General features: G+C 41.2%; 1 protein-coding gene across 1 annotated transcript in view; it reads right to left on the bottom strand.

The window, feature by feature from the left end:
• Nucleotides 1–9,852, bottom strand: part of epha4b (eph receptor A4b) — a 317,518-nt gene extending 307,666 nt beyond the window's left edge. The window contains exon 1 of the mRNA XM_060834906.1: nucleotides 9,793–9,852. Coding sequence (XP_060690889.1) covers nucleotides 9,793–9,840 — 48 coding nt within the window. The 5' untranslated portion in view covers nucleotides 9,841–9,852. The remainder of the gene's footprint in view (nucleotides 1–9,792) is intronic.
• Between the last annotated feature and the right edge of the window lie 2,569 nt (nucleotides 9,853–12,421).

Genomic DNA, 12,421 nt, shown 5'->3' with positions numbered 1-12,421 from the left:
AGAAACAAGATCTTGCAGAAAATCCTCTGAAGCACTCAATGGTGTAATTGCATTGACAATTAGAATTATAGAGACATACAGTACTGAAACAGACTCTTTGGTCCAACTAGTCCATGCTGAACAAATATCCCAACCTAATCTGGTCCCATTTGCCAGCACTTGACCCATATCCCTCTAAACCTTTCCTATTCTATATTCACATCCAGACGCCTTTTGAATGCTGTAATTGCACCAGCCTCCACCACTTCCTCTGGCAGTTCATTCCATACACACACTATCCTCTGCGTGAAAAAGTTGCCCCTTAGGTCTCTTTTATATCCTTCCCCTCTCACCCTAAACCTATGCCCTCTAGTTCTGGACTTCCCACACCCCAGGGAAAATACCTTGTCTGTTTATCCTATTCATGCCCCTCTTGATTTTATAACCTCTGAGGTCACCACTCAGCATTCGACGCTCCAGGGAAAAACAGCCTTAGCCTATTCAGCATCTCCCTATAGCGCGAACCCTCCAATCCTGGCAACATCCTCGAAAGGGTTCAGAAAAGATTTACAAGTTTCACAACATCCTTCCGATTGACCAGAATTGCATGCAATATTCAAAAGTGGCCTCACCAACATCCTGTACAGCCATAACATGACCTCCCAATTCCTATACTCAGTGCTCTGACCAATAATGGAAAGCATATCAAACATCTTCTTCACTATCCGATCTACCTGCAACTCCACTTTCAAGGGGCTAAGAACCTGCATTCCAACGTGGGTTTGAGATTGTTCACTAACACTCCAAGCAAGCATAGTACTTTGGCAAAAGCGGTCTCTGTGTGGTCATTAGTCACCTGAAATCTCTTATTAAAATGTTTGAAGAAACGTAAAAGGTATTTTATCAAAATATCACCATAGATTATTCATGCCTGTGTATTATTCCTCTCCTTTTCTGTAGCCAAAAAAAAAATCAATCATTTATACACTGGTGAAAGCTCGGACAGGAGAGTGGCAAACATCTTAAGCTTCTAAACAGTCAGACATATAATTTTAGCAATCCAAGCCACTGAAGCCTTATGATTGCAACATTTTCTGTTCTGCTATTCCAGGAAGCTTTTTAAAGCACAGAACTTCCAGGAAACGTGGGCAATGTCTGAGACCACATCTATTGCCCATCCCTAAATGCTTTGACCACAAAAATTGACTTCATTTATCTCCCTGCTAACTGTGACTGAAACAGACCATTCACAACATGTCATATTTGACCCTAGGGATGAGCTCTCAGCCAGATATCTGCTCCAACAACAAGTTTGACCACCTCCTTAACATCAGCTGATTCGCAATAAACCGGAGCTCATGTAAAACTCGTCTGCCTGTATCCCAACCTGTTGACCCATTACCGTGTTCCCTCAACAATGCTGCCTCAAAATTAAAATTTTCATTCCCGCTTTCAAATCTGACTTGGCTGTACCCCTTTCTCTGTATCTCTGCAAGGACCACACTCCTCCAAGATCTCTGTAATCCTCCAGTTCAGTCCTTCTACACATCCTCTACTTTAATCACTGACACATCGATGTTTTCACCTCTCAAGTTTTACATTTTAACAAACAAAATTCCTCCCTAGGAGCTCTCTTACTCCAATCCAGTCCTCAACCATGCCCTTCATCAAGAGTTGGCTCATCTCTTATATCTCCTTACCTGGAGAGAGAGTGAGGACTGCAGATGGTGGAGATCAGCATCCCTCAGATGCTGCCTGACCCACTGTGTTTTCCCAGGGCCACACTTTGACGATCTCCTTACCTGGTTTGGTATCCAATTTTCTTTTTTAAATGTAGCCGTAAAGAACTTTGTGATGTTTTTATTGAAAACACAGTAAAAATTGGCCGTTAGATCACATAAAGGCCATTGTGGACCTTGTGTTGAGCAGATCAAGCAAGGATGGCTAGTTGTTTTCTTTACAAAAAAGGTTTATACTATACCAGTTTGATTTTTATCAAAGGCAAGTGGCAAAACTCAAATGTTCCCCACTGCAGGCTTGCAGGTAGAGACCCCATAATTTGGTTTTAATTCTTTCATGGAATTTAGGTGTCACTAGCAATTTTTTGCATATCCTGAATTGTCAGTGACACTTACATTCAGTGGTAGAATTAAAATCAATTTTTAAAGGCCATTGCAAGGGGCAGTTGAGATTCAACTGCATTGCTGTGTGTTTGGAAATTCACGTAGGCCAGACCAGGTAAGGATTGTAGATTGCCATAATGTAAGATGGTGGAGCAGAATTAGACCAGGTTCTCAAGTCTGTTCAACCTTTGAAAATGGCAGATCTATTTCTCAACCCCTTTGACCCCCACCCCACACCCATCTTTGATCCCCTTACTAATCAAGAACCTCTCCCCCTTAAAGAAACTCAGTGGCTGATTGCTACAGAAGGCTGTGGACAATGAGTTGGACACATTCACTGCCCTCAGGCTGAAGAAATGCCACCTCATGCCTACAGGACGTTAAATGAACCAGATGGGTTTTTAGAAGTAATCACAATAACGATGACTGAGACCAGCTCTCAATCCAGACACAGTGATTGAGTTTAAATTTCATTGGTTATCTGACCTCTGAACTATTAATCTAGGTGACATCATCACTATGGAACATTCTTCTCAGGTTACCTTTCCAGAACTCTCTCACCCATCCTGACCTCACGTCTAACCTGCCCAAGTCAAGTGGGCAATTACCCAACTGGCTGCAGATCTGAAGCTGGTGGTAGGGTTCATCAGCAAGGGGAAAGCCTGAATAGGGATGCCCCCTCCCCTTTCTCGAAAATAAGGTCTACCTTACACAGATATTCCCTACAACCACTGCTCTCCACAAAAAAAAGCTTGCTCTACACAGCTCCACCTCCCCTTCCCACGAACCTGGGAGTAAAATAAGTTTTCCCAGAATTTTCTTTCGTTCTTCTGCCATTAAATCTATGCCATTTGGTTTTTCACCTCTCCAATCTACCTCAGTTCCCTCAAAGTTATGACAGTTCCATAACTCGTCCCTCAATCATCACTGATCCAAAAAAAAATTTAAAAAAACACCTTGGCCACATCTGTGTCAAGAAGCAATTGGGAACTTGGGGTAGCTCTTTGGATATGAAATGTATTGAATGTATTTGTACGCAAATACAAATCTGTCTGTCTTCTGTCCAACAGAAGAGGATGGAAGAACGTATAACCAGATGGGACAAATCTTTGATTATGTTGATTGCTTTCCCAAAGCAGCAGGAAGTATAGATGGAGTCAATGGATGGAAGGCAGGTCTGCATGACCAACTGGGCTGTGTATACAACACTCTAGTTTCTGCTGGGCTTGGGGAGAGCAGTTGCCAAACTAAGCTGTGATGCATCCAGATAGGACGCTCTCTGTGGTACATCTGCAAAAATTGGTCAGAGTCCTTGTGGACATCCTGAATTTCCTTAGCCTCCTGAGGAACAAGAGATGTTGTTGTGCTTTCTTGACCATCATATCAATGTGAGTGAACCAGCACAGATTGTTAGTGATGATCACTCCCAAGAGTTTGATGCTCATTATCATTTTCACCACAGCACCATGGATGCAGATAGGGTGTGCCACCCATTCCACATCTTGAAGTCAATGACCAGCTCCTTCATTTTGCTGATATTGGAGCAGTTGAGTACATATTGGCATGGTATAAAGACAGTATTTCTTTCCTGTATTTGGTCACATCGTTGTTCAAGATCTGACTGATAACATTGGTGTTGTCACCAAACTTGCAAAAGGAGTTGGTACAGAATTTGATCACACAGTCATGAGTGTATAAAGGAGGAGACTGGGGGCTGAGTACATAGCCTTGCGGGCACTGGTGAAGAGGACTACAGAGGTGGTGGTGTTGGCACCTGTTCTTACTGATTGCAGTCTATGGGGCAGGAAGTCCAGTTACAGAGACCTCAGTCTCAGAGTTTGGATTTGGAGATGCCGGTGTTGGACTGGGATATACAAAGTTAAAAATCACACAACACCAGGTTATAGTCCAATAGGTTTAATTGGAAGGGCACTAGCTTTCGGAGCGATGCTCCTTCATCAGGTGATTGTGGAGGGCTCGATCGTAACAGAATTTATAGCAAAAATTTGCAGTGTGATGTAACTGAAATTATACATTGAAAAATTGATTGTCTATTAAGCCTTTCATCTGTTAGAATACAGTGATAGTTTCACTTCTTTCATGTGTAAATCACAAAACTTTTTTTTAAAGCTACATTCTCGGGTTAGCTGTTAATAATGGTAATAGCTAGACAAAGCTTGGAGAGGAGTTTGTTCGGAGTTATGGTGTTTAAGGTAGAATTGTCATCAATAAATAGGATTTCTCGTTATCCAGGTGTTCCAGGATGAGAGATGAAGGCACAGTTAGGGCACTTGAGAGTTACAAGTTAGCTCTTTCTTTAGGTCTTTTGTGGCTAAGAAGAGCCAGGAGGTGACATGAAAAGTCGTTGGCAGATAGGATTAAAAGGAAAACACTAAAGCTTTGTATAGATATATCAGGAATAAAAGAATGACTAGAGAAAGATTAAGCCAATCAAGGACAGTAGTGGGAAGTTGTGCATGGAGTCAGAGGAGATAGGAGAAGCTCCAAATGACTATTTTCTATTAGTATTCACACTGGAAAAAGACTGAAAGATGTTCGAGGAAAATACAGAGATACAGGTTACTTTTACTAGACAGGATTGATGTTCACAAGGAAGAGATGTTAGCAATTCTGAGAAGTGTGAAAATAGGTAAGTCCCCTGGGCCAGATGGGGTTTATCAGAGTATTCTCTGGGATGTCTGGGAGAAGATTGCAGAGCCTTTGGCTTTGATTTTTATGTCGTCATTGTCTACGGGAATAGTGCTAGAAGACTGGAGATAGCAAATTTTGTCCCCTTGTTCAAGAAGGGGAATAAAGACAATTATAGACCAGTGAGTCTTAATTCAGTTGTGGGTAACGTATTGTAAAAGATAATAAGAGATAGGATTTATAATCAACTAGAAAGGAATAAATTTGAATAGGGATAGTCAACACGGTTTTGTAAAGTGTAGGTTATGCCTCATAAACCTTAGAGTTCTTTGAGAAAGTGACCAAACAAGTGGATGAGGGTAAAGTGGTTGATGTGGTGTATATGGATTTTAGTAAGACGTTTGATAAGGCTATTGCTGAAAATACAGAGGCATGGGATGGAGGGGGCTTTGGCTGTTTGGATCAGAAATTGGCTAGCTGAAAGAAGATGGAGGGTGGTGGTTGATGGGAAACATTCATCCAGGAGTTCAGTTACTAGTGGTGTACCGCATGGATCTGTTTTGGGGGCCACTGCTGTTAGTCATTTTTATAAATGGCCTGGATGAGTTTCCTCCGGGTGCTCCGGTTTCCTCCCACAGTCACAAAGATGTGCGGGTCAGGTGAATTGGCCATGCTAAATTGCCCATAGTGTTAGGTAAGGGGTATATGTAGGGGTATGGGTGGGTTGCGCTTCGGCGGGTCGGTGTGGACTTGTTGGGCTGAAGGGCCTGTTTCCACACTGTAAGTAATCTAATCTAATCTAATGAGTGCGTAGAAAGATGAGTTAGTAAATTTGCGGATGACACAAAGGTTGGTGGAGTTGTGGATAGATTAGATTAGATTCTACAGTGTACAAACAGGTCATTTGGCCCAACAAGACTACATCGACCCTCTGAAGAGTAACCCATCCAGATCCATTTCCCTCTGACTAATGCACCTAACACTATGGGACAATTTAGCATGGCCAATTCACCTGACCCGCACATCTTTAGACTGAGGGAGAAAACCGAAACACCTGGAGGAAACCTACACAGACACGAGGAGAATATGCAAACTCCACACAGACAAACAGACAATCACCCGAAGATAGAATCAAACCTGGGGCCCTGGTGCTGTGAGGCAGCAGTGCTAACCACTGAGCAACCATGCTACCCCGATAGTGCGGAAGGATGTTGCAGGTTACAGAGGAACATAGATAAGCTGCAAAGCTGAGCTGAGAGGTGGCAAATGGAGTTTAATGTGGAAAAAAGTGAGGTCATTCCCTTTGAAAGGAGCATCATTAATACAGGGTGCTGGGCTAATGGTTAGATCCTTGGTAATGTAGATGAGCAAATACCTCAGTCCATGTACGTGAAAGTTGCCACCCAGGTTGTTAGGAAGGCATATGCTATGTTAGCTTTTACCGATAGAGATTGAGTTTTGGAGCCATGGAGGTCATGTTGCAACTGTACAAAAGTCTGGTGCGGCCACACTTGGGGTACAGCATACAGTTCTGGTCACCACATTATAGGAAGGACGTGGAAGCTTTGGAATGGGTTCAGAGGAGATTTACTAGGATGTTGCCCAATATGGAGAGAAGGTTTCATGAGGAAAGGCTGAGGGACATGAGGCTATTATCATTAGAGAGAAGCTTGAGAGGTGACTTAATTAAGACATAAAATAATCAGAGGGTTAGATAGGGTGAACAATAAGAGCCTTTTTCCTCAGATGGTGATGGCTAGCATGAGAGAACATACCTTTAAATTGAGGGGTAATTGATATAGGACAGATGTCAGAGGTAGTTTCATTACTCAGTGTAGTAGGGGTATGCAATGCCCTGCCTGCAACTGTAGTAGACTCGCCAACTTTAAAGACATTTAAATGATCACTGGATAAATATATGGATGAGGGGTAAAGAAAGAAGGAAAAAAAACTGGAGTGTCAGGGGTTCTGTTCACTCTGCAGATGGCAAAAGAGAACAGGAGTGTCAGACATCCTGTTCACTCAGAGCTGGCTAAAAAATACAAATACATATATGGATGAAAATGTAATAGTGTAGGTTAGATGGATTTCAGATTGGTTTCATAGGTTGATGCAACAGCAAGGGCCGAAGGGCCTGAACTGCACTGTAATGTTCTATGCTGTATGTTCAAGGAGGAGGTGGTTAATGTTTTGTGCACATCAACATTCTACAATTAGAACAGTCTTAATGCTATTGGTTCAGAAAGCACTGTTGATGGAAAAACAGAGAGTGCTCCTTGTTCTTCTCTGAAGAGTTCCTTTTGGTTCTCAAAGTCCTGCTTAAATCATGTGACAGATTGACACCATCTCAGTTTAACATCTCTCTCAAAAGCTGGCACATACAATAGGTTTTTATAGCCTCAAACATCAGTTAAATCACCAACCTAATGCCGACAGTGCCACCAATTGAGCCAAGTTGACCCTTCATGGAGTCAATGAGCAAGTTTTCCCATTAAACAATTCTAGTTTACAGTATTGAACATCAGAAATAAGAGTTCAAGAAAACAAAATCGAAGACAACATGCTATTTGAGTCATCTACTTCAAATCCAGCTGTCCAATCCATAGACTTGCTAACAAATTTTAATATTTGCAGCTTTGCCACAGGAGGATGGACATAAAGTATATTAAACATCTGCCCTGCAATGTTAACATCATTTGTGGAGAGAAATCAGAGTTAATGTTTCAGGTTCAGTTAATCATCTTCAAAACTGATGGTAGTTAGGAAAAGGACTGTGGCATAGGGGTACGAGGGTAGGGAGAGTAAATGATAGGTGAAGATAGAGCCAAGAAAGGGACAGAAACAATTGGACAAGAGTGAGTAAACATTAGTCCCCATGAGCAATTATTTACCCATTATCAGTAGCTGACAATGGGTTTGTGTAATAGCAGTAGAGAACGCGATGAAGGGCTCTTGCCCGAAATGTCAATTCTTCTGCTTCTCAGATGCTGCCTGACCTGCTGTGCTTTTCCAGCACCACACTCTTGACTCTGATGTCCAGCATCTGCAGTCCTCACTTTCTCCTTTGGTAATAGCAGACCATATAATTGTGTGCGCCTGTGTGTGTAGAAGGACATGGGAAAAGGTGCCTCATGGGAAAATTGTTGAACTCTATATTAAAGTCCAGAAGGCTACAGATTTTCACAAGTGGAACATGAGGTGGAGTTCTCCCAGCTTGTGCATCACATGGCCTGCTACCACACAACCCATTGTCAGCTACTCATCATCCCTTCTGGCAACTATTCATTTTCCCAGGCTGACCTTTACCTACTCCTATGTCTGACCAACTGTTTCTCTCTTTGGGCTCTAGTTCCACCTATCATTTACCATCTCCCCTGCTATACCCAATCTTCTGTATATTAAAAAAACCTTTTCCTCGCTACCAGTTCGGAAGAGGAGTAATTGGACCCAAAACATTAACACTGCTTTCTCTCCACAGATGCTGCCAGACCTGCTGAGTTTTTCCAGTAGTTTCTGTTTTTGTTTCTAATTTCCATCACTTGCAGTTTGTTGTTCTTTTATTATGATCACAGTCTTTGTGTATTGGCGTAGGGTGCTTACAATAACTATCTTCCGTACACAAGGACAGAAGGACAGAAGGACGGACGGACGGACACACACACACACACACACACACACACACACACACAAAGAGAGGTGGGATTGAGAAAGGAAAGAAAAAGCAATTTTCCCAATGGTGCAGTAGATTTTCTTCATTGGCATCAACAGAAATAAAATTTGGGCAATTTCTGCAGCAGGCTGGCTATTCAACCCAATTTTGTTTAGCATCAAGCAGTTAAGGTTACGATTTTTTCCTCTAAACTCAAGTAACACATTATCAATGGAAGCAAGTGAGGCTTGACTGTATAAGAATGGGTCACTGCTGGAGATTATCGAAAATTGAAATTAACTCTGCTGTATTTAGATTCTTTTTACAAATTGCCATCTGTGAACCTCTGCATTCTTTTGATCTTGCAGAGGCTCTCATTGTGATTGCACAATGCTGCCAAACAAAATTGAGACGCTCACATTGTAACTGCAAATTGCCTTTTACAAGCAATTTCACAATTGTTATCCTGACTGGTTGTCGAATTAATTCTCCTTTCCAATCCCACTCTGATTTACAAATCCTCAGTCTCTCACACTGCTCCACTGAAGCTCCAAGAAAACTTGAGGGACAACATTTGATCTTTTGATGAGCCACATTACAGCTTTCCACACTTCACACTCTTGATCTCCTTGTGGTAGCTTCAGTCTGTGACTCCATTTGGCTTTTGTTAGGCATTGTGGTGGATCCAGCCCGGGGTGTCCAACAGGACGGCAGTGGGCGGTCCTCAATCCCGTAGCTGTGAAATGGACTATGCGGGCTTGGTCTTAAAATTTTCTTTTTGAATTTTTTGTTTCTTTATTTATTAAATTATTGTGAAAGGACTGTTATTCTGAACTTTTTTATTTCTTTACTTGTCTCATGTTCAGCAGTGATTTTGTACTTTTGAAGGTCTGTAATGCAGGACTGTTTGTTTATAAAAATAGAAATTCTTTTTGCCTAAGGATCGGTACTCCAGAATTGGTACTTATGTATCAAAGATGGAGCCACAAGTAGTGACTAGTAGACTTTTCCCTATACAGGTGCACAATCCTTTATCCGAAATGCTCAGGAACAACTGGTTTTCGGAATTCAGAATTTTTCAAATTTCAGAATAAGTGACAGTTTGATGGTGGAATTTTTAAAAGTCTTACCAGAGGAGCAGACTCACTCAGTAAAATGGGCCTTGAGTATGGGGGGGGAAAACAAGAGATTAGCACTACATAATGATGCTTGTTTGAAGACATGTGCCACGACAATTCTGAAAATCTGGGAACATGCAATTTTGTTGGAGGCATATTAAATAAAAGGTAGTTATCAAGGCAACACTAATCAAAGTAAATGTTACGATGCAAACTTGGACAGCTTTGTCCTTTGAGGTGACTTATTCCAAGTGAAGGAATACTGTATACTCACCCCTTCTGGAGGATATGCCACCCAGCCCAAGTCTCCAGCAGCTGACATAGAATCCAAGAGGGTAACTGTAAACAATGAGAAAATCAACCATTTAGTTCTCTGTAATGAAAGACAGAATTGTTGAGGGAGGACCATCAACATGCACAAATCGCTCAGAACGAGAATTTAAATGTGTGGTCAGAGTGTCATAAATGGAGAAAATTCTTTTTCAAGCAATGATCTTAAAATTAGTGAAAATACAGTGAAATTTTAATGTTAACAAGCTGGAAATATAAATTGTTGTTCAGTTTTCACAAGTTGAAAAGGACAATTCTCATTCAAAAAGGAAATACTGCAGATACTGAAAATTTGAAATTAAAACAAGCAGCACTGGGAATCCTCAGAAGGTCAGGCAACATCTGTGAAGAGAAAAGTTGAGTTAATAATGGGTCACGTTAACCGTAAACATGACTTCTATCTTTTCACAGATACTTGTGGTGATTTACTGCATAGTTCTTTTGCAGACTTCTGGTTGCTGCATTTTTAAAAAATTGAGTAACTGAAGATCTACAGAGCTTCGTAGGTGCTGCATTATAACTGGGAACATAGACCACAATAAATCATTGTTCTAAATTTCTTTTGTAATTGGGATGTTTCCATTGCAATCACTAGAAGTTACATTGATTTTTTTTTCCCTACTCACCAATGAGATGACACTGAAACTGCCCAAAAGGATTCACCTATGTTCTGTCTGCAAAGGTTTAATTCCTAATACATGTTGCCAGTTTCAAGCTGATCTAAAAGCTATTTCCCTGCAAATAGCATCCAGATTGTGCTAAAAGAAAAAAAACACTGCAATTTGTCCAAATGGACAGTGGCTCAGAGGTGAGCACTGCTGCCTTACAGTATCAGGGACCCAGGGTCAATTTCAGCCTTGGGTGACTGCCTGTGTGGAGTTTCCAGATTTTCCCCTTGTCTGCGTGGATTTCCTTCAGGTTCTCGGAGGCCAAATCACTCAGCATGTTCAGGGATGGGCAGGCTATGTGGGTTAACCATGGGAAATGCAGGGTCATAGAGATGGGGTACATCTGGGTGGAATGCTCTTCAGGAGGTCCAAATAGCCTGCTTCCACACTGTAGGGTTGCTGCGATTCTAAAATCTGAGATGCTGACATGATGTTTTCTCAAAAATCCCACTATTCAACTTTGGGTTGAACAAAATCAAGTTGAATTTGTTTATTACATTCTAATCATTGTTGTAGGTTAAATTAGTTGATGTACAGCATTAAAACCTATTATTAGCAATACACTAATTGGCCAAATAATGGCTTGACTCATAAATTAAACATTTTAAAGGTCAATACTTCATTTAATGACAGTAAACAGGCTTCAACAACATTCAAGGATTTCATTTTGGTGGGTAATACATGCTGACCTTTAGTAATGGCTGACAACATGACTCGTTTAGAGAATGAACACCCCAGCAGCACTAGATGTGTTTCTAGCATGTTGCCAGGGTCCAATTTCAGATTAGCCTGGACAACTGTGAATGGGCTTCAGAACTGCACAGGCTGAATTCCAATTTGAAATGCCGCGCCTTAGGCTGCATACCTGATACTGAATAAATGTGCTATTAGACACACTGTAACAATCAAATCATGTGGAACATGTTTTCTCAGGACATGTTGAATTTTCTTACGAATTCTATAAAATACAACTTTAAAATGTTTTTGTTGTGAGTTTGTTCAAAAATTTTATTAAAATTTTAAAGGGTTCAGAATTCTGTGTGTGTATTTGAACCAAACAGTATCCATAACAATTTTTAGAAAATAATATATTTTCATAGGAAGTGCCTGTTGCTGGCAAGGCAGCCATTTCTTGCCCATTCTTAATTGCTTGGATTGAGCATCTTGCTAGCATTTCAGGAGAGTCAGAAGTTAACCAAAATTTGGACCCAACCAGGACAACCTGTACCTACAACAAATCCGAAGCCTCCAGCAACAGACCTCCCTCCGGATCCTCCGCTCCACCCTTGCAGCCATGCGTTGCTACCTACATTCCCTGCAATCAGCCCTACCCCAGCTCAGGACAACAGTCATTCCTGATGAAGGGCTTATGCCCGAAACGTCGAATTTCCTATTCCTTGGATGCTGCCTGACCTGCTGTGCTTTAACCAGCAACGCATTTTCAACTGTGATCTCCAGCATCTGCAGACCTCATTTTTTACCTGATTTCAACAGGTTTGGTATCATATGTAGACTAGACATAGTAAGATCTGCTTTTGTAAATAGGCAATACTAACTGAATTGGTTGCAAACACCTTCAATGGTGGTAGTTATGGTCACCATTACAGAGATCAGTTGTATCTCAGATTTACTAATTCAATTAAAATTTTACCAGCTGCAAAGCATTAGCCTAGGCTTCTGGAATCCTCCTAGTCCAATGACATGACCATTACTACATCATCTCCTCAAACTGCAGGCTGCTCTTACCTGCAACCAATGAACTGCGGTATTCCAAACACCTAAAATTCATACCCTACAAATACAGGAATTGCTAGATGATAGAGATCAAAGTCTTACTTTCCAGAGAATCGGATTTTTAAAAAACGTAGATTTCTTAATAAATGACTTGTTCAGATCAAAAATATT

This window comes from Hemiscyllium ocellatum, chromosome 13 (assembly GCF_020745735.1).
Source record: "Hemiscyllium ocellatum isolate sHemOce1 chromosome 13, sHemOce1.pat.X.cur, whole genome shotgun sequence".
NCBI classification, from domain to species: Eukaryota; Metazoa; Chordata; class Chondrichthyes; order Orectolobiformes; family Hemiscylliidae; genus Hemiscyllium; species Hemiscyllium ocellatum.
Note: the sequence above shows the minus strand (reverse complement) of the source record. Positions and strands in the feature narration are given on the sequence as shown.